The sequence below is a fragment of the Thamnophis sirtalis genome, unplaced genomic scaffold, assembly GCF_051295495.1.
Source record: "Thamnophis sirtalis isolate CommonGarterSnake01/CBP01778 unplaced genomic scaffold, rThaSir2_p1.2 scaffold_2, whole genome shotgun sequence".
NCBI classification, from domain to species: Eukaryota; Metazoa; Chordata; class Lepidosauria; order Squamata; family Natricidae; genus Thamnophis; species Thamnophis sirtalis.
Genome location: NW_028261382.1, coordinates 61,733,920 through 61,754,231, shown reverse-complemented (window position 1 = coordinate 61,754,231; position 20,312 = coordinate 61,733,920). Strand labels below are relative to the sequence as shown.

At 44.8% G+C, this 20,312-nt stretch overlaps 1 protein-coding gene across 2 annotated transcripts in view; it reads left to right on the top strand.

The window, feature by feature from the left end:
* The first annotated feature begins 2,178 nt into the window (after positions 1–2,178).
* The window catches only part of CHFR (checkpoint with forkhead and ring finger domains), a 31,140-nt gene continuing 13,006 nt past the window's right edge, over positions 2,179–20,312 (top strand). The window contains exons 1-10 of one of the 2 annotated variants that reach the window (XM_087705773.1): positions 2,179–2,347; positions 5,575–5,729; positions 6,659–6,758; positions 8,966–9,075; positions 10,842–10,901; positions 11,021–11,224; positions 12,011–12,220; positions 13,268–13,424; positions 15,783–15,937; positions 17,913–18,075. In XM_087705773.1, the coding sequence (XP_087561899.1) occupies positions 5,588–5,729; positions 6,659–6,758; positions 8,966–9,075; positions 10,842–10,901; positions 11,021–11,224; positions 12,011–12,220; positions 13,268–13,424; positions 15,783–15,937; positions 17,913–18,075 (1,301 nt within the window). In that variant the 5' untranslated portion in view covers positions 2,179–2,347; positions 5,575–5,587. Of the gene's footprint in view, positions 2,348–3,777; positions 4,712–5,574; positions 5,730–6,658; positions 6,759–8,965; positions 9,076–10,841; positions 10,902–11,020; positions 11,225–12,010; positions 12,221–13,267; positions 13,425–15,782; positions 15,938–17,912; positions 18,076–20,312 lie in introns of those variants that run through there. The other variant, XM_087705774.1, reaches the window with a different exon arrangement.

Here is a 20,312-nt window from a genome sequence, read left to right as displayed (position 1 = left end):
CCCCCAACCTCTGGAGACCTCCCCCCCTTTTTCTCCTCTTATATTTCTTACATATACAATATATTCCAATTGTGCCCTTGTTCCCTCCAAAAAAAACATATATTCTTGAGTTGGTTTATTCCCTTTGCCTTCCACCAACACGGATTTTATAAATTTTATTTTTCTTCCTTAAGAAGCAGCTTAATAAAATTTGGAGAGAGGTCTGATTTTGGATTGTCCTTCAAGGTCTACATCCTGTATTTTCCAAAGAGAAATCTGCCCCATTTTATAATCCTAAAAATTGTGGATTATTTTTGTGTGCCATCATGTTGTTGACTCTTACCAACCAAATACATTCCCCACCCCCCCTAATATCAACTTTTACCTTTTTGATTCCTGTGGTTTTCTTGGTTTGAAAAGGAGTTTATTTCTGCTACCTCTTGCAAAAGCTAGAATCGATGGCTTGGGATCCTTGGTGCATTTTGGGTTGAGGTGCTTTTCTTGCAAACATCTCATGGCCCAACTAGGAGACATCATCAGTGCTAGAAGGGAGTGGGGTTTGCTCTCCGTTCCAGTGGCACCAGTGTGGGTGGGATGGTTTCTTGATGAGGGTGTTGTTTACTGAGACCCCCATGAACTCTCCTACCAACACTGATATGGGCAAGCCACTGGAACAGAACAACCCCCACCCCCACCCCCTTCTAACACTGATGATATCACCTAGTTGGGTTTCAACCGTCAATTGCCTGGCTTCTGCAATGCATTCCTTTTTTGGCCCCCAATAATTAACTTGGCAATAGCCAACAGCTGTTTTCATTTCAAGTCCCTCCTTTTAATTTTCACAGCCAATGAGGGAGCAGGGAGAATGGGACTCTTTACTTTATACTTATATAAGAAGCCTGCCTTGCTAAACCTAGCCGGGATTAGTGAATGGTGGCTTCTTGTCTCTATGCTTGAGAGCTGGAAGCGTTGAGCTAAAGAGGCATATTGAATAGGTGAGTGCATGTGTGCCTAGAGCTGTATTTCATTTGATTATGTTGTTAGAAGATGCAATTATGGTACACACCTGATTTCTAATACTTGGGGATTGATATAGTTGTATTATCTAAATGCTATGTGATTATATTCTCAACTTGTAGTGTGCTCTATAAGATATGTATTTCATCCTTTCACCCATTTGAATATATAATACAATATACGGATGTTGGTATTCGCATTGTGTAATCATACTTTGTGTGTATTATATTACAATGGTTTATGAATTCATATATATGTATACATATATACATTATATATATATTTATTTATTTTAGTTTGTCAAATGTGTAAAAGATAACAGGTATAAGTATAAAAATAAATATGAACACAGTAAATCAATACGAATAAATTGAGACAGCAGAACAGGGAATGTAGGCATTCTCTCTCTCTCTCTCTCTCTCTCTCTCCCTCCCTCCCCCTCCCTCTCATATAAATATAAGAAGTCTGTAAGGGGCGTGCATAAGTAATTGATTTACTGTGTTCATATTTATTTTTATACTTATACCTGTTATTTTTTACACATTTGACAAACTAAATAAATAAACATATATAATGGAGAGATGTAATATATACTGTATATGTAATATTATATACATAAAATCCACACGTGTATAAGATATGAGATAGGAAGTTAGATAGATACTGTAGATAGAGATGGATAGATGGATAGATATAGAAGATACAGATACTGTAGATAGAGATGGATGGATGATAAGAAATATAGATATCTATATAGATATTTAAAGAGTGTGTGTGTGTGTATGTGTGTGTGTGTGTGTAGGTATATATGTAGGTATATATGTAGGTATATATGTAGGTATATATGTAGGTATATATGGGTGGGTATCTATATGGGTATATCTATGTCTATATAAAATATATAGATATAATTGCCTATATAGATGCGTATGTATAATTGAAAGGCAGACTAGAGAGGCGACTCCACCACCACGTGTCTTTGGCCAAAGAACGCCGCTCTAGCGTTCCCCTCTATGGCACTCGCAGGACGCTCTAGCCACCGCCGCCACCTCGCGCACGTCCGCCGCCGCTTCCTTTTCCCGCCCCCCTCCAGTGGCGTCACGTAGCCCCGCCGACCAATGTGCGCCGAGTCCCCGCCCCTGGCCCCGCCCCTCCGGATCAGCTGAGGGCTGGCCGGGTCTGTTGACAGCGGCGGCGGAGCTTCCTCCCGGGCGGCCGGAGCGGGGCGTGAGCGGCGGGGCCCGGCGCGGCTCCTTCGGGCTGCTCTTCGGCCGCGCGTTCCAAGGCAGAGGACGCCGGAGGGAGGCTCGGACCGGGCGCCCCCCTCCTTCCCTGTGGGGGAGGACTACAGGTCCCAGCATCCACTGCCAGCAGGGGATTGCGGGGCAGGGAGGCCCGGCTGGGGGGGAGGGGAGGAGCAGAGCCCCCTGGAAGGTGCAGCGGGTGGGGAGACCAGCCCACTCAGAGGGGCCCCTGCCTGGAAAGAGGGAAGAGGAGCTGGGGTTGCAAAAGGCGGCTGGGAGGGCGTGCAACGCGTGCAAAGGAACGAGGGTGCAAATGTGCAAAGAGATATGGAAGAGCCAATGTAACTGAGGAATATGGAGACGAGGCTTCCTTGTCATTTCTTTTCCCAAACATGTTTGTTTGTGTGCATACGAGCATGCTCACTTGTGCAAAGGGAGGGCGAGGAGTATGTAAGTGTGCAAAGGGTTGTAGAAGAGCCAGTGCAGCGGAGGAATATGGGAACGATGCTTCCTTAGCAAAGTCATTTCTTTTCCCAAGCATGTTTGTGTCTCTGCGTACATGCGTGCGCATGCACACAGGTGCAAAGGGAGGCGGACAAGTATGCAAGTGGGCAAAGGGATGTGGAAGAGCCGGTGCAGCTGATGAATTTGGGGAGGGGGCTTCCTTAGCAGCCATTTCTTTTCCCAAGCATGTTTGTTTGTGCATGCATGCACACACGTGTAAAGGAAAGAGGCAAGTGTGCAAAGGGATGTGGAAGAGCCAATGCAACTGAGGAATTTGGGGACGGTGCTTCCTTAGCAAAGTCATTTCTTTTCCCAAGCATGTTGGGTGGTTTGTTTGTGCGTCCATGCACACACGTGCAAAGGGAAGGAGACTAGTGTGCAACTGTGTAAAGGAATGTGGAAGAGCCAAGGGAACTGAGGAATATGGGGACGGGCTTCCTTAGTTGGATCTGTGCAGTCATTTCTTTTCCAAGACGAACATGGGTTGTGTAAGTGTCAGTGGTGGGTTTCAAAATTTTTTAGAACCTCTTCTGTAGGTGTGGCCTGCTTTGTGGGAGTGGCTTGACGGCCATGTTACAGAGTGGGAGTGGCTTGGCAGTCATGTGACTGAGTGGGCGTGGCCAACATAAAATGTGGTGAAACTCACTTAACAATGCTCATGCTTAGCAACCAAAATGTTGTCTCAGAAACTCTGGCATTTGAAGCACGCAAGTCTTAAAGCTATCAAGTTACAAGACCCTTGCACCCCTAACCCTTTAGGAAAAAAAAACCCAGGGGTGTTCAAACTTGACAGCTTTAAGACTTGTGGACTTCAACTCCCAGAATTCCTCCTCCAGTCATGTTGGCTCAGGAACTCTGGCATTGAAGTGTGCATGTCTTAAAGCTGTCAAGTTACAAGACCCTTGCACCCCTAACCCTTTAGGAAAAAAACCCCCAGGGGTGTTCAAACTTGACAGCTTTAAGACTTGTGGACTTCAACTCCCAGAATTCCTCCTCTTGCTCTTCATCTTAATGATGTGCGCGGGGAGGGAGCTGGAACTGGTTCTAAACGGCACGGTAGATTTGTGGCACCTCTTCTATAGAAGAGGTTAGAACTGGCAGGAACCCACCCCTGGCGTGAGTGAGTGTTGTGTGCATGTATAAATATTTAAAAAGCTGGGCCCTCTTTCAGTGTTGCAGTGGAGAAAATAGACCGATAATTTTGGGCGTGTTTGCTACCTTGAGTGAACCACATATCTCTGTCTTTGCATAAAAGGCAGGCTAAAAAGGCAGTGTGAGATAATTTTATCCTATATTATAATATCACATAAGTGTAATTATGAGATACTATTGTGGAAAGTTATCGCCCAGCCCTCTCCCAGGAAAAATGAAATATCCTAGGAAATATTGACATGGCAGAATATTATATTTCCCTGGATGTGAAAAAGGAAGAAACATGTTTTAAAAAGCCAGAGTAGCTCCCTGCAGCTTCCTGCCCATCCACCTTTGTCAACGGGCCATTAACATGCCCAAGCCTGTCCCTTTACATAATAAAGAGTTCTCCCCTTCAGCTCCAAGGTGATGGGATGAAGGCATTAGCCTTTAGCCACTCGCCACATGGCATCTGAGAACTCAACCAAACCTGGATTCAAAACACAGCCTAGAGAGTTGCCCCTGCATGGCCCCTTGGGAGTCTGACAACCAATCAGAATACAAGCTCAAGATCAAAGGCCAGAGAGGGCATAAAACCAGGGACTTTCAGCATCTCAGCTTTTTTCCTTCTCTTCTTCTCCATCAACATTGAAGCATCTGATCCCCCTTTTCTGTCCAGGACTCAAACCATGGGGTCCTGTCCACCATTAAACCATCTTTCCGAGCAGCCTCCATGTCTCCAGTGTCTTTTTCCTCACTTGGAGCCGAACCCAAAAGGACATTTCTTTCAATGCTACAATTCTCTTATGTTCGAAAGTGTGCAAGGTTAGGATCTGGTAAGATCCTCTGCAGGCCCCTCAAAACTCCCAAGACCACCCAAAGTGGTCTAAGAAGGGATATATGTGTAATGCATATATCTCAAATGTATATACAGTAATGGCCAAAATTGTGGAAACCTTTTGGGAAAAGTGCACAGTATTTTTGTGGTTTGATGGCTAGTAACACCACTTTTATTTTGGGCGAACCACCATAAAATTATATATCAGTGGAAAGATAATTTAATCAAGAATGTAATGCAATGTCTTTTATGGAGGATTTGCTATTAGAATATCAATTATAAAGAAGAAAAGTGAAAGACATAGAAAAAACGAGATATACAAAAATTATCACCATAGGAAAAACGAGATATACAAAAATTATCACCATGTCAGTTAATACTTAGTTAGGTAACCTTTAGCATGAACTATGGCCTTACAACTTCTTCCCATGGAGTTAGCCAAGTCTTTTAGTTCTGCAGCTGTTATAAAGTGAAACCAAGATTGAATGATTGCTTCTATTAACTGGCTTTTATTGCTAGCTATATTTGTCCGTATCTTTACATAGAATACAGATAATTGAACAAACCATGCTGCATTACATTCTTGATTGAATTACCTTTCCATTGATATCTAATTTTATGGTACTCCAATAAAAAGGGGTGTTATTAGCCATCAAACTTCAAAAATACACTTTTCCCAAAAGGTTTCCACAATTTTGGCCACTACTGTATGCCCCTCCCATATATATTCTTCCGGGCTTCTTGCAAAAACAGTTGAGCCCCCCTCCACCAAAAGCTCAACTTGTCAACCCCATTTAGAGCTGTTGTTAACACACCCACCCCCCTGTCCTGCATCAATGTATTTCTCCCCTCCCTTCGCAGATGTGAAGTCCCAATGGAGCACATAGAACTCGGAGGGCAGATACAACCCATCGGAATGCCACAACCTTGGGGGAAACTGATCCGGTTGGGGGTGGAACAAGCAGAGCCCCACGTCTTGCTGCTGAAAAACGAGTGGACCATTGGCAGGAAAAAAGGTACGGGATTCCAAACTCTAGTCTTGCACTCGTAGAACTAACATACTGTATTTTTCGGAGTATAAGACGCACCTTTTCCCTCCTAAAAGAGGGTGAAAATTTGGGTGCATCTTATACACTGAATGTAAGCCCACCCACCCACCATCCCCCACCCTTTGGCCTCTGCCTCCCAGAAATTTTCCTCCTTGCAGCAAACGGGGGAAAATGGGGTTTGTGGAGGCTGCAATAGGCTATGGCAATCCCTGCAGCCTGAAACAGCTGATGATGGGGAGGTTCACTTAAACTGAAAGTGAAATTTGTTGTTTGCTGCATGAGGCAAATTGCTGGGAGGCAGAGGCAGATTTTTTTTCTTGTGCTAATCAGGACGTTTGCTGCAAGAAGGTAAGTCAATAATTATAAATGCCTTTAGAATGTTCAAATGATTAGACTTATTTTTAAAGACTGCTTTATTATTGTTCTAGGCAGCTTAACAAAATGAAGAAGCTTTTTAGAATAAATGCTTGATCTGAAGAGGACCATTGCTATTATATCTTCTTTGAAATAACAGAGAATAACTATACTTCCAGAAAGTACATCAATTTTAACAGCATCTGTTCAAGTATAATCTGAAATGTAACACTACAAACAGTGTATATAGTCTGTATATTGCTGTGTATATTGCTGTTTTCTGCAAGGAGGCAAATTGCTGAGAGGCAGAAGCAGATTATTTCCCCTTGTTTTCCTCCCCAAAAGCTAGATGTGTCTTATACTTCGGAGCATCTTATGCTCCAAAAAATACGGTAACTGCCCTTCAGTTATGAAATTATGTGCAAAATTGGGGGTGTTGGGGAGAAACAGCAGGAGACTTTGTTGAAAGTTCAGGTGAAATTACCAAATTTAGCAATGCTTTTTTTCTCCCTTCTCTCTCTTTATCTCTCTTTCTGTCGAAGGTTGTGACTTATCGTTCCCTGGCAATAAATTGGTGTCTGGCTATCACTGTAAAATAACAGTGGATGAAAAATCCGGTCAGGTTTTGCTACAAGATACCAGGTCAGCGCTGTTCTTATCCTTCTGTGGTTTTGTGGGTGAAAACGAATATTTCTTGTGTGTCTCTTTTGTTGTTCTGATCTAGGCTTCCCCAGCAGCATGAGCCCTTGTCCCAATAAACCCCTTTAATTTACAGTGAATTCCTCTCCAGCAAAGTCATTCCTCTTCCAGTCTTTCAAGATAGTTCACAATTTCCGATCTTTATCAGGTTTGGAGAGTGGCCAGGCCGAGATCTTTCAGACACCACCGCAATTCTTGGCAAGAATGCAGGAACGAACTAATTGTCTCCTGCAAACTCCACTCCCCTTTCGCTCCTCTTTTATTTCCTCTGGGAGAGGTCATTCATCGTCCACCTGTGATCTTACTCCCTAGTCGACCTCTGTTCCTTAGCTGTTCCCTTCGTCTGGCAACTCTGCGCATGCACACACTGGGAACAGGCTCCAGCTGTTCTTCTGCCCTGCTGATCTTCGACTCCGAAGGCAGCTGATAACTGGCATACAGCCCTATCCCCCTCTCTGCCTCCAACACAGAGCCCTCCTCAGAGCCTTCTCCAGTCTCCAGGACTGGCCCATGTTCCTCCCCAACCTCCTCACTGTTTGAATCTGCTGCCAGCTCTGCTGCCCGCTGGTGGGCCACAACATTTGTAAGACTTGATTTTTCTTTGGAAATCAGCTGGCTGGATGAGCTTCCTTGTATTAAGACAGGTGGTCCTCGACTTAACAGCCACGATTGAACCCAACATTTCTGCCGCTAAGTGAAACAAGTAGAGCTTTGCCCCATTTTAATGACCTCCCGCTACAGTGGTTAAGTGAGTCCCTACAGTTAGCAAGTGAATCTGTCTTCCCCATGGACTTGGCTTGTCAGAAGGTCGCAAAAGGGAATCAGGATGGATGGACACACACACACACACACACACACACACACACACACACACACACACACACACACACTGTCAAGCCTGCAGCCAGTTCCTTTTGGGATCTGCCACACTAATATTCTATTCTACTATGCTATTTAATTAGTGGAGAATCGGGAGTGGGGGTGTTGTATGGAGTTGGATGCTATGTAGCCATAACAAAATTATTTCTAAAAAGCCAAGGTCATCCTTTGTCTCTGCATCTGGCCGGAATTGGATGGATGGAACTGCCAGCATGGCAGTGGGAGATTGGACCATGTGTTGGGCTTGTGGGTATTGGGGAAAGATCTTGAATTTTCATCGGGGTGGGGAAAACCAGGAAGCTTTCAGATTCGGGGTTTCCCAGATGTGCCAGCGTGGCTCTCTTCATCAATTGGAACTTTGAGCAATACTTTGCCTTGGACTCTGATTTAATTTTGGATGCTATTTGGAACCCTGACACACAGAGGACACTGCCACCGTCATAAATATGAGTCTAATTTTCAATCTTTTGAATTTTGATCACATGATCTTAGGGTGTGAAAAACATCACATGACTGTCAAACATGGCATGTGTCAAAAATGTGAGCCAGTTGCCAAGCGTCTGAATTTTGTTTATGTGACCATGGTCATAAGGGTGAAAATTGGCCCCAAGTCACTTTTTCCCAGTGCCATCGTAACTTGAAATGGTCACTAACCTAGGTCAGCAGTGGTAGAAAGGAGACGGGTGGGCATCTTATAATGATGATCATTATCCTCTTTACGACGGCTACGGTCATGATTGATCACTTAGAGCTTTTATGTACAGTGAGAGCTTATGCACCGAAGACCAATTCCTTGTGCGTCCCATCACACAAGGCCAATCCAGAATCCTGTCTTGGGATTTATTTTACCAATGGTTAGATTAAAAAAAAATATGGAAATGAAATATGACTGTGAATTTTACAACACAAGGACAATGGAATGACACAGAATATAATATAGAGATGTACTATTATAGGAAGGGTTTAGGAGGATGTAATGAATTGTTATAATGTAAATTAATTCAAAAATTAGAATATCTCGTATAAAATGAAGGAATAATAGTTATAGTCAAATAAAAGATTAATAATCTATACATATATATTAGATTGATAATATGAGACTTTATATGAGACTATGGAAAGGATGCACAAAAGTTTTGTAACCAACCGACACGCTGGATGTAACTAGAAGATGATTTATGTTTTGTTTTGTAAGTTTATCTTTAAAAAAATTCTTTAAAAAAAAAGAATTCTGTCTTAATCCCACCTGTATTTCCTACCTCCCTCTGCAGCACTAATGGAACAGTGATCAATAAACAGAAGGTGGTGAAGAGACAGACCTGCCCTTTGCAAACCGGGGACGTGATCTATGTTGTTTACAGGAAATACGATCCAGAAAACAGTAAGTTGTATTTCATTCCCTTAAACGGCTTAATTAATACAACTAGTCTAATGAAGAGAAGGACCAGGGGAGACATGATAGCAGTCTTCCAATATTTGAGGGGCTGCCACAGAGAGGAGGGGCTCAAGCTATTCTCCAAAGCACCTGAAAGCCAGACAAGGAATAATGGATGGAAACTGAACAAGGAGAGATTCAACCTAGAAGTAAGGAGGGATTTTCTGACTGTGAGAACCATCAACCCATGGAACAGAAGTTGCCTTCGGAAATTGTGGGAGCTTCATCCCTGGAGGCTTTCATGAAGAGACTGGACTGCCATTTGTCATAAATAGTATAAGGTCTCCTGCTTGGGTGGGGTGTGGGAGTTGGACTAGATCAGTGGTTCCCAAACTTGGCAACTTTAAGACTTGTGGACTTCAACTCCCAGAATTCTCCAGTTAGCTCTTCTGGCTGGAGAACTCTGGGAGTTGAAGTCCACAAGTCTTAAAGTTGCCAGGTTTGGTAACCACTGGACTAGATGACCTACAAGGTCCCTTCCAACTCTCTTAATCTGAATCTATCTAAGATGATCAAAGGCCTGGAGACTAAAACATGATGAATGGTTGCAGGAACTGGACATGGCTAGGCTAGTGAAGAGAAGGACTAAGGAAGACACAATAGCAGTCTTCCAATACTTGAGGGGCTGCCACAGAGGGGAGGGGGATCAAGCTATTTTCCAAGGCACCTGAAGGCCAGAAAAGGAATAATGGATGGAAACTGAACAAGGAGAGATTCAACCTGGAAATAAGGAGGGATTTTCTGACAGTGAGAATAATCAACCCATGGAACAGAAGTTGCCTTCAGAAGTTGCGGTAGCTTCATCACTTTCAAGGCTTTCAAGAAGAGACTGGACTGCCATCTGTCAAAAATGGTGTAGGGTCTCCTGCTTGGGGGCCAGGGGTTGGACTAGATGACCTACAAGGCCCCTTCCAACTCTGTTAATCTAATCTAACCATATGATTGTAGGAAATGTTAAGGCAGGACAGCTGTGATTGGGGATAGAAGAGCATTACTTGTAAATCAAACTAAAAGAAATGACCTTCCAGTTATCCAGACTTCATACTCTCTACAACTGGGAGTTGTCTTTGAATGCTTCCGGTTGAGGTTTAAAAATGGAATGTGTGGGTGTAAGATTGATCCTTTCCTAATGGTACTAAGCTGTCAGAAATAGACCTCAAGGTCATCCTAAGAATCGGGTTAAACATTCACAGGAAGTTGATATTCACAGCTTAAGGGCTATAGCAAGGTTAAAGGTTCCCCTCGCACTTATGTGCTAGTCGTTCCCAACTCTGGGGGGCAGTGCTCATCTCCGTTTCAAAGCCAAAGAGCCAGCGCTGTCTGAAGACGTCTCCGTGGTCATGTGGCCGGCATGACTCAATGCCGAAGGCGCACGGAACGCTGTTACCTTCCCACCAAAGGTGGTCCCTATTTTTCTACTTGCATATTTTTAACGTGCTTTTGAACTGCTAGGTTGGCAGAAGCTGGGACAGGTAATGGGAGCTCCCTCTGTTACGCGGCGCTAGGGATTCGAGCTGCTGAACTGCCGACCTTTCTGATCAACAGGCTCAGCATCTTAGCCACTAAAGGCCCAGAGATGTTAGTGTTTCATTTCAGACAAATGGTTGTCCAATCTCTTGTTTAAAAAAAACCTCGTGATGGAGCAGCCACAACCTCTAAGGAGGGCCACCTCGCTTTGCTCTGTTGAGTTCAATCATCTTCTCTCCTTTCAGACGTGGCGTACCTGTACGAATCTTTGCACCCCGAAAAGGATGGAGCTAATGATCCAGGAGGTGAGTAGAGTAGCATGGAGGAATTGAACCCCATGGACCTACTAAGGAGACATTTCAGCTCTTTGCGGCTCTCCTGGCCATGTTGAGGTCACACTCTCCCCCGCCTTCCCCATCTCTAGACGGCGCATGCCGCACAACCAAATATACCTCAAGCACCAGAGAAAGCAATGATGGGACCTCAACAACAGCATCGCCGCCGCCAGCTTCTCGGACGAGCTACGAGGAACCGCAGCCATCCACTTCGACGTCAAACCTCTTTCAAATCGTTGCTACCTCTCCCGCCGAGTCCACCTCCACTGAGAAGGCGAACCCTTCAATAGCTGGTAAAGGTTGAGCCTCTTTGGCCCAAGGTTGAATCGTCCTTTGAAGGGTGACCAAGGTATTGCGGGAAGTGGAAGGGAATGAGCAGGAAAAGAACTGGCTCAGGAAGTCTGTGGAGATTCTCAGTCTTCCACATCATGGTTCTTTTTTTCAGGAGGCAACTGGGCTTTCTTGGAGGTTTTTTTGAAGGCGTTTCACTTCTCATCCAAGAAGCTTCTTCTGCTCTGACTGGATGGTGGGGAATTGAAGGATTTATACTCCTTGCAGACAGCTGATCGTTTGCATCCTTTTAGAGAGTCCTTGAGGCCACTTGGAGGTTTATCTGCGTCCTCAGGGTCACCTGAGTGGTGCAAATGGTTCCTGTAGTCTGCAGTTTTTTCCTCTGGAAATCCATTCCTGCTCCCACACCATTCAAAGGGGGTTCCATCCTTCCATTCCCCACTCTCCTGTCAGAACTGAAGAAGCTTCTTGGATGAAAAGCAAAATGTCTTCAAAAGAAAAAAACAACAAAGTCCAGTTGCCTCCTGAAAAAAGCACCTTTCGAATGGGCTGAGGAAGTAGAGAGAGGGAGCTGTTCCTCCGGAGCAGGAGTTCTCCAAACTTGAGAACTTCAAGGCTTGTAGACTTCAACTCCCAGGATTCCTCAGCCAGCCGTGCTTGACTGGGGAATTCTGGGAGTTGAAGTCCACAAGCCTTAATGTGGCCAAGCTTGCGGAACCCTGCTCCTGAGTCATTTGGTTGCATCCAAAGATCCTTCACAGTGATCATCATTCTTTCCTTGATTACAGGATCCCAACATCCTACCTTAATTTTTGCACCCGCTTTGCTCAAATTGGTACCATCTGGACCACAGACATTGCTTCAACTCAGGCAGCCTGTTGTAAATTCAGAAACTTCTGGTGCTTCTATGAGGGATGCAGAGAAAACAGCCATGTTCCAGCTTTCCGGAAGGGAAGGAAAAGATTCACCCTACCCCATTAGGAAGAAAATCAGAAGAGGTGGGTATATATGACAATGTATATTTTTGTGTTCTGCAGGGAGAGATTTGATACCTTCTTAGCAGAAGCTAAGATCACAATGTTCTGACCCAGCCTTGGCACAAGCAAGAAACAGACTCCTTGTCCCGAAAACCTCCTCTTTATTTATCTCCTGTGGATTAATTGGCATTCACACACCAAAAAGTCCAGGCAGTAATCCCAATAACAAAGAGTTAACTGGAGTAACAGACCTTATCAGTTCCTTGAGATAATTGCCAGGCCAGGAGCTCCCAGCCCCAAAGCTATAAATTAAGTTCTGGCAAGCAGTCTTTGTGGCATGAAACACAATGAGCAAAATCTTCAGAAATATGAACTGTTGTCTCCTACGACAATCACTCCCCTTTCCTTCTATTTATTTCTCAGCCAGGAAAGGGCCATTCAGCGTCCATGTGTGCTTTGCTTCCTGGGTCGACTCCTTGTCCTCAGTTGTTCTCCGCTCCTAACAACTCTGCACATATGTGCATCTGGAACAGGCCTCAGCTGTTCTTCCTCCCCACTTATCTCAGCTTCCACAGACAGCTGCCTCCCTGGTGGCTGGGAAATGTCTGACAGCCCTGGCTCCATCTCTGCGTCCAACTCAGAGCATCCATCGGAGTCTTCCCCAGAACTGGCCCAAGTTCTTCCCCAACCTCCTCTTCATCCAAGTCTATCACCAGCTCCGCTGGCAGCTGGTGGGCCACAACACACAGCCCTTAGAATATGGAACATAGAATCATAGGGATTTTGGAGGTCTTCTAGCCCAACCTCCTGCTCAAAGCAGTAGACCTTATACTATCTCAGTCAAATGGTTATCTACTCTATTTTGGACAACCTCCAGTGATGAGTACCCACACATCTGAAAGACAAGCTATTCCACTAATTAATCCAGGGTTGTGAACATTAAAGAGCTGCTCTTATTTCTGTGGCCAACAGTCAACCTCTTGATTGTTGAGCAACAATGTGTTGGGTTCCATGCTGTTTTTTCCTTTACATGCCTTCCCCAATGTGACATAAGAACCTCTCTTGCAGATGGTGAAGCCAGCTCTGCCCTTCAGGTGGTCACCCCAGACGGACACGAAATGAGACCTGACCCTGGAGATGTCAAATCGGCAACCATGAAGCCCGACAAAATGGGAGAAAGCCTGAGCTGCATCATCTGCCAGGAACTGCTTCATGACTGTGTCAGGTATAGGTGGATGATCATAGGTTGACTAAGAAAGAAAGGAGTAATCCAGATGAGCTGGAGAAAGGATGTCTGATGGAAAAAATAAAGTGAAGAAGGTTGGATGGAGGGTAAGGGCTGAACTAGCTCATTTGCTCCGCAGTAGGTCTTCAAAGAGAAGTAGTCTTTGTCAGGAGGACAGTTGAAAGGTCATACATCACCTTTGTAGTCATTGAATGGGATTGAGAATAAAGTTGCCCTGCTGCCTCTATTTTGTCTTAAAGCCCAAGAGCCAAATGTTGACTCAGCTCAAGAACTGTTGATTCCTGAAGTATTGATTCAAGAAGCGTTGAGTTGATTCAACTCAAGCAGCGTTGAGTTGATTCAACTCAAGCAGCATTGAGTTGATACGACTCAAGCAGCGTTGAGTTGATACGACTCAAGCAGCGTTGAGTTGATTCAACTCAAGCAGCATTGAGTTGATACGACTCAAGCAGCGTTGAGTTGATACGACTCAAGCAGCGTTGAGTTGATACGACTCAAGCAGCGTTGAGTTGATACGACTCAAGCAGCGTTGAGTTGATACGACTCAAGCAGCGTTGAGTTGCATTGAGTTAATTCATCTCACGTGGCATTGGGTTGATTCATCTCGGCAGTCGTTGAATTGATTCAACTCAGCAGTTGTTGGGTTGATTCAACTCAAGACGCGTTGAGTTGATTCCATTCAAGAAGCGTTGAGCTGACTCAAGAAGGAGAACTCATGTTTCTTGAGAGGGACCAGTCAGGATTCTTGAGTCCCCTGGTGACCATAGAGCTTAGGAAGTCAAATGCTGCTTGCTGAGGTCTAAATCAAAACAATCTGGGACTTCTGAATGTTGCTGAACCACAACTCACAGAGTCTGGAAGAAGCAGGCCGAATGGAAAAGACTGCTAGGGGTAGTAGGCCAGGCATATTTTGAATGCCACATGTTCTCAACTTCTAATCAAGGCTTAAAATTTGCACACAGAGGTTGTTTTGACTCCTTTTCCTCCTTGAAAACTTTCATCCTATCAGCAGTTACCCCACTCTTTCTTCACTTGGGCTATATGTCCAGTTTAGGTTTTTGAACCTCCTGCTTTTAGCTCCCTTAGGTTCCTCACCTCATTTTCTGTAGGATCTTTTTTCCCCAAACACTTTCCCACCCAAATGTTCCAATGCTCCTTTGCTCTGTGGCTACTTCATAGCCCTTCTCCCTTGTTGTATCAGTTCCATGGAACCTTCTGAAACAGGCCTTCTGGCTCAGCCAATCAGTTTCCTATTTCAGTGTTCAATGGAGTGGGCGTTCCTGGTGTACCACCAAGTTATATATCAGCCATGTCAGGAGAGAGCCAACGAGGTGTAGTGGTTAACGTGTTGGACCAAGATGCCTCCAGTTGAAATGGGTAGGGACAAGACGAGAAAGAAAGCTCCGGGCCTTCTCAACCATATTTGTATTTTGGTTGTGAGAATTAGAAGAGAGAAGAGAGAGAAGAAAGAGAAGGAGCTAGAAGGGTTAAATTAAATACACAGTCCATTATACATGGCCATGAGATGAACCTTGATTAACATGTGAGTCAGCAGTGAGTACCAACTTCCCAGATTTGTTTTATTTTAAAAAGATGTTGATTTTTGAATTTTGGAATACGGGTGATTTGCTTTAATGGTGTATGGGGATGACCTTGGGAGACAGAAGGAAGACTTCCACCCGAGGCAGCAAATTTTCTGTTCTGACCTAGGCTTCCTCAGCAGTACAAAGCTGAGTCCTCGTCCCGATAAACCCCTTTTATTTAATTTACAGTGAATTCCTCTCCAGCAAAGTCTTTCCTTTCCCACAGTCTTTCAAGACAGTTCCCAATTACCAACCTTTATCAGGCTTGGAGAGTGGCCAGGCCAATATCTTTCAGACTCCACTGCAATACTTGGCAAGAATGCAGGAATGAACTAATGGTCTCCTGCAAACTCCTTTCCCCTTTCACTCCTCTTTATTCCCTATGGGAGGGGCCATTCACCATCCACCTGTGGCCTTACTCCCAAGTCAAGCCCTGTCTTTAGCTGTTCCCTTTGTCTGGCAACTCTACACATGCGCACACTGGGAACAGGCTCCGGCTGTTTGTCTGCCTCACTGAAATCTGACTCTGAAGGCAGCCCTGGCCCCCTCTCTGCCTCCGATGCCGAGTCTCCGTCAGAGCCTTCCCCACACTCCAGGACTCGCCCATGTTCCTCCCCAACCTCCTCACCGTCTGAATTTGCTGCCAGGCTCTGCGGGCCACTGGTGGGCCACAACATTTTCTTCCTGTCTCCCAAGGTTTAGACTATATTAACCAATCAGGTCCTACTTCAATTCATTCATCTCCTGTCTTTAGTTTGCAGCCCTGTATGCATACTTTCTGCGCCGCTTGCTACTCAGGATGGATGGAGCGATCTTCTCTCTGTCCAACATGCCGCTGTCCCGTGGAACGGATCTGTAAAAATCACATTTTGAACAATTTGGTCGAAGCATATCTCATCCAACACCCAGGTACGAGAGGAACATGGAATATCTGCAAGCGTTCTTGTCATTAAAAATACTCTTCTTCTGCCATATTCATCATTGAACGTTGGCGATCATGTCGGCAATCCTATTTTTGTCAACAGCCCCTTGAAAAAGTGCTGTTGAGTTTTGTCCAAATGGATCCCTTAGATTTTGAAGCCATGATGCTCTTCTTCTGCCTGGACCTCATTTGCCTTCCATCTTTCTCTAGATGATTAAGGGAAGGATGCCGTATTTTCCGTGTTCATCTCCGAAATAATCTAACTTTAGCTTTTTAATGGCTTTGATGATTTCCCTTGGCTTTCCCTGGCGTCTTATCACCACCTCATTTGTGATTTGGTCAAAGCAGTTTGTACGTAACAGCCATTTAAAAATACTTGTGTTGTTTTTTTCATTGTTAACAATTCAACATTGCATGGACACATGGGTGATGCACAGAAGAACAAATGGACCCCAATGATTTGTGCTCTGAGGCAGTTGAAAAATATTTTGGGAATGGGCTACAGGCAGTCCTCGACTTAGGACCACAAATGAGCCCCCCAAATTTATGTTGCTAAGAGAGAAATTTGTTCAGTTAGCTTTGCCCCATTTCATTGACTTCTTGCTTCTTCATTATAAATATGAACCAGTTGTCATTTATATCCAAATATAAATTGCATGACCATGGGGGTGCTGCAGAGGTCATAAGTCACTTTTTTCAGCGTTTTTCGTAACTTTCATTGCTCACCAAATGAACTGTCGTAAGTTGAGGAACTGTCTGTCTTAAGCTATTGACAGCTGCCTGAACGAAAAGTAATTTTTCCCAGTATACATTCTCTGAGTTTTCTTTAACAAGATTTGTTAAGATGAAAGCAGGAACAATTTGCAAGGATTCCAGCAAATGAATCTCAGATAGTCCTCAAATCTATGACAATTGGGTAAAGAATTTCTTTTACTAAGAAAGGCACTTGTACCCAAATTTAAGACCCAGGGTTGTTAAGCAAATCTGGCTTTCTTAGGAAGGGCCCAAATGTCCTCCATTGCAACCGTCATAAATACAGGCGGGTTGCCAAGCACCCAAAGTTTGATCACATGACCACAAGGACATTGCGATCGTCATAGGTGCGAGGACCAGCCATGAATCAGGAGGTTTTTTTTGCTCCTTTTCAAACATTATTGAAATGTTTATTGAAAAGCTTTGGGATTTAATCTCGAGGAAGTGCCATTGAGATTCAAAGCACACCTGTCTATGGAGATTCTCAGTCATCCAGGTTGTCCCAAAGGTGCTTTTTTTTTTCAAGAGACACCTGGACTTTCTTGTTTTTCTTTGGAGATTTTTCACTTCTCATCCAAACAGCTTCTCCAGCTCTGGTGGGGAACAGAAGGATTGATATTCCTTGCAGACAGCTGGTCATTTGCATCCTTTAGAGCAGTGTTTCTCAACCTTGGCAACTTGAAGATGTCCAGACTTCAACTCCCAGAATTCCCCAGCCAGCATTCGCTGGCTGGGGAATTCTGGGAGTTGAAGTCCGGACATCTTCAAGTTGCCAAGGTTGAGAAACACTGCTTTAGAGAGTTGTTGATTCCACTTGGAGATTTGTCTGTGTTCTCAGAGTTACCTAAGTAATGCAAACGGGTGTGGAGACTTCTGCATTTACAACACAATCTTTTCAGCAAGAAGTTTCCACACCCATTTGCACCATTCAGGTGACCTTCAGGGCACAGAAAATCCTCCAAGTGGCCTCAACGACTCTCAGAAAGAGCACTAACAACCTGATGACTGCAAGGAATATAAATCCTTCCATCCTCCACCATTCACTCAGAAACTGAAGAAGCTTCTTGGATGAGAAGCAAAACTTCTTCGGGAGGAAAAACCAAAATTCCAGTTGTTTTTTGGGAAAAAAAAAATCTTTGGAACAAAGCAACAGTTCTATGACTCGCATCTCGACCCTAACAGAAGTCTGGGTTTTTTTCATCTTTCTAGATAAATGTCGTAGCGAAGAAGATATTAGAAGTATGGATGCCCGGAACAAAATCACTCAGGACATGTTACAGCCGAAAGTTCGAAGGTCCTTTTCAGATGAAGAAGGGAGTTCAGAAGACCTGCTGGATCTGTCAGATGTAGACAGTGAATCCTCTGATATTAGGTGAAAAGCTCATTTATTTATTTACTTTATGTTTGTCAAACATATACAAGATAAACAGTTATGCAGTAGTGGCCAAAATTGTGGAAACCTTTTGGGGAAAGCGTATAGAACTTTTGAGATTTGATGGCAAATAACACCACTTTGTTTTGGAGTAGTACCATAAAATTATATATCCATGGAAAGATAACTTAATCAAGAATGTAACTTTTATGAAGGATTTGCTATTAGAATAGCAGTTGTAAAGAAAAGTGAAAGGCGTAGAAAAAAATGAGGCATACCAAAATTATCACTATGTCAGTTAATAGTTGGGTAACATTTAGCATGAATTACAGCCTTACCATGGAGTGAACCAAGTCTTTTAATTCTGCAGCTGTTCTAATGTGAAACCAAGATGGAACCAACACAAATCTTCAATGTCTAATAATAATGTAATTCCAAGTGCAATTTACTAAGGGGTCACAGACTGACCCCCTTCTTGAAAATCTTCTCTTGAGTGAGGAATTTGAACCTAAGGCTAGGGTGTTGGCTTAATAATGTGGAGCAGGCCTGATTCAAAATATTGCGCATTTAGGATGGCAGACCTTTTTAACCCACTGCATCTCTTCCCCAGATTCTATCATTGTGCGATCCCAGAAAAGATGCAGCTGCTTTAAAGAGCTATATACTGTAGTGGCCAAAGTCTTTTAGTTCTGCAGCTGTTATAATGTGAACCCAAGATGGAATGACTGCTTCTATTAACTGGGTTTTATCGCTGGCTATATTTGGCTATAACTTTTCATAGAATACAAATAATTAAACATACTGTGTTGCATTACATTCTTGATTAAATTCTCTTTACATCGATATATAATTTTATGGTAGTACTCCAAAAAAAGTGGTGTTATTAGCTATCAAATTTCAAAAGTACACTTTTCCCAAAAAGGTTTCCACAATTTTGGCCACTACTGTAAATCTAAACATAAACGCACACAAAGGAATTAAATACAGATAAATGGGGACAGTAGGACAGGGACGGCAGCAGGGGTGGGTTCCTCCCAGTTCGCACCGGTTCACACGAACCAGTTCGTTGGTGAACCCGGAAGTAATTAACTTCCAGGAACGCCGGTACCGGTCCTGGCCCCTGTCGCTGCAAAGCGCCCTTTTGCCGGCGCGTCGCAGCTCACTTGCTCATTCCCCCGCCCATCCGCAGCTCGCTCCCTTGCTCCCCCGCCCACCCGCACTAAGCCCAGCCTGCCGCTCACTGATTGGCTGGAGTCCAGCCAATCAGTGAGCGGGCTGGAGGCGAAGCGAAGCTTTTTTCGCGCTTGACCTCCATTTGAAAATTCCCTTCGGCCTTGCAACAAAGCCCAAGCAGCGGGACTCGGGAGGCTTCGGGTGGGTGGCGGGCGGCGGCCCAGCTTTCATGAGGGAAGGCCTCCAGGCCTTCGCTCACAAAAGCTGCGGGCTCGCGTGCACTACGCGGCCGAAGCTGGGGGGGCGGCGGTAGCGGCGGCGGCATTAGTGGCGGTAGCGGCAGCGGCGGCAGTAGCACCGTTAGCGGCTGAAGTGGGGGGGGTGGCCTAGCTTTCGCGAGCAAAAGCCGCGGGCTCGCGTGTACTACGCGGCCGAAGGCGGGTGGGGGGTGGGGTTAGCGGCGGCGGTAGTGGCGGCGGCGGTAGCGGCTGAAGTGGGGGGGGCGGCTTACCTTTCACGAGGGAAGGCCTCCAGGCCTTCCCTTGCAAAAGCCGCGGGCTCGTGTGCACTACACGGCCGAAGGCGGGTGGGGGGGCAGTGGTAGTGGCGGTAGCGGCGGCAGCATTAGCAAGCCACTCCCATCCGGTCACATGGGTGGCAAGCCACGCCCACAAAGTAGGCCATGCCCACCGAGTAGGTTCGAACAAATTTTGAAACCCACCCCTGGACGGCAGGCACGCTGGTGCGCTTATGCATGCCCCCTTTATGGACCTCTTAGGAATGGGGTAAGGTCCACGCTAGACAGTTTGAGGTTGAAGCTGTGAGGGGTTGAGGATGTAACAATGGAGTCGGGTAGAGCATTCCAGGCGTTGACCACTCTGTTGCTGAAGTCCTATTTTCTGCAATCGAGTTTGGATCTATTGTTTGCCCGTGTATTATTGTGGTTGAAGCTTTGTTTGGGTGGGTTGTATAATAACCCAGCATTCCAAGTAATACACCCATAGCAAAGAGAACTCTGAATCAGGTAGATTCATCAAAGAACAGTTTTATTTGTAAATATCATA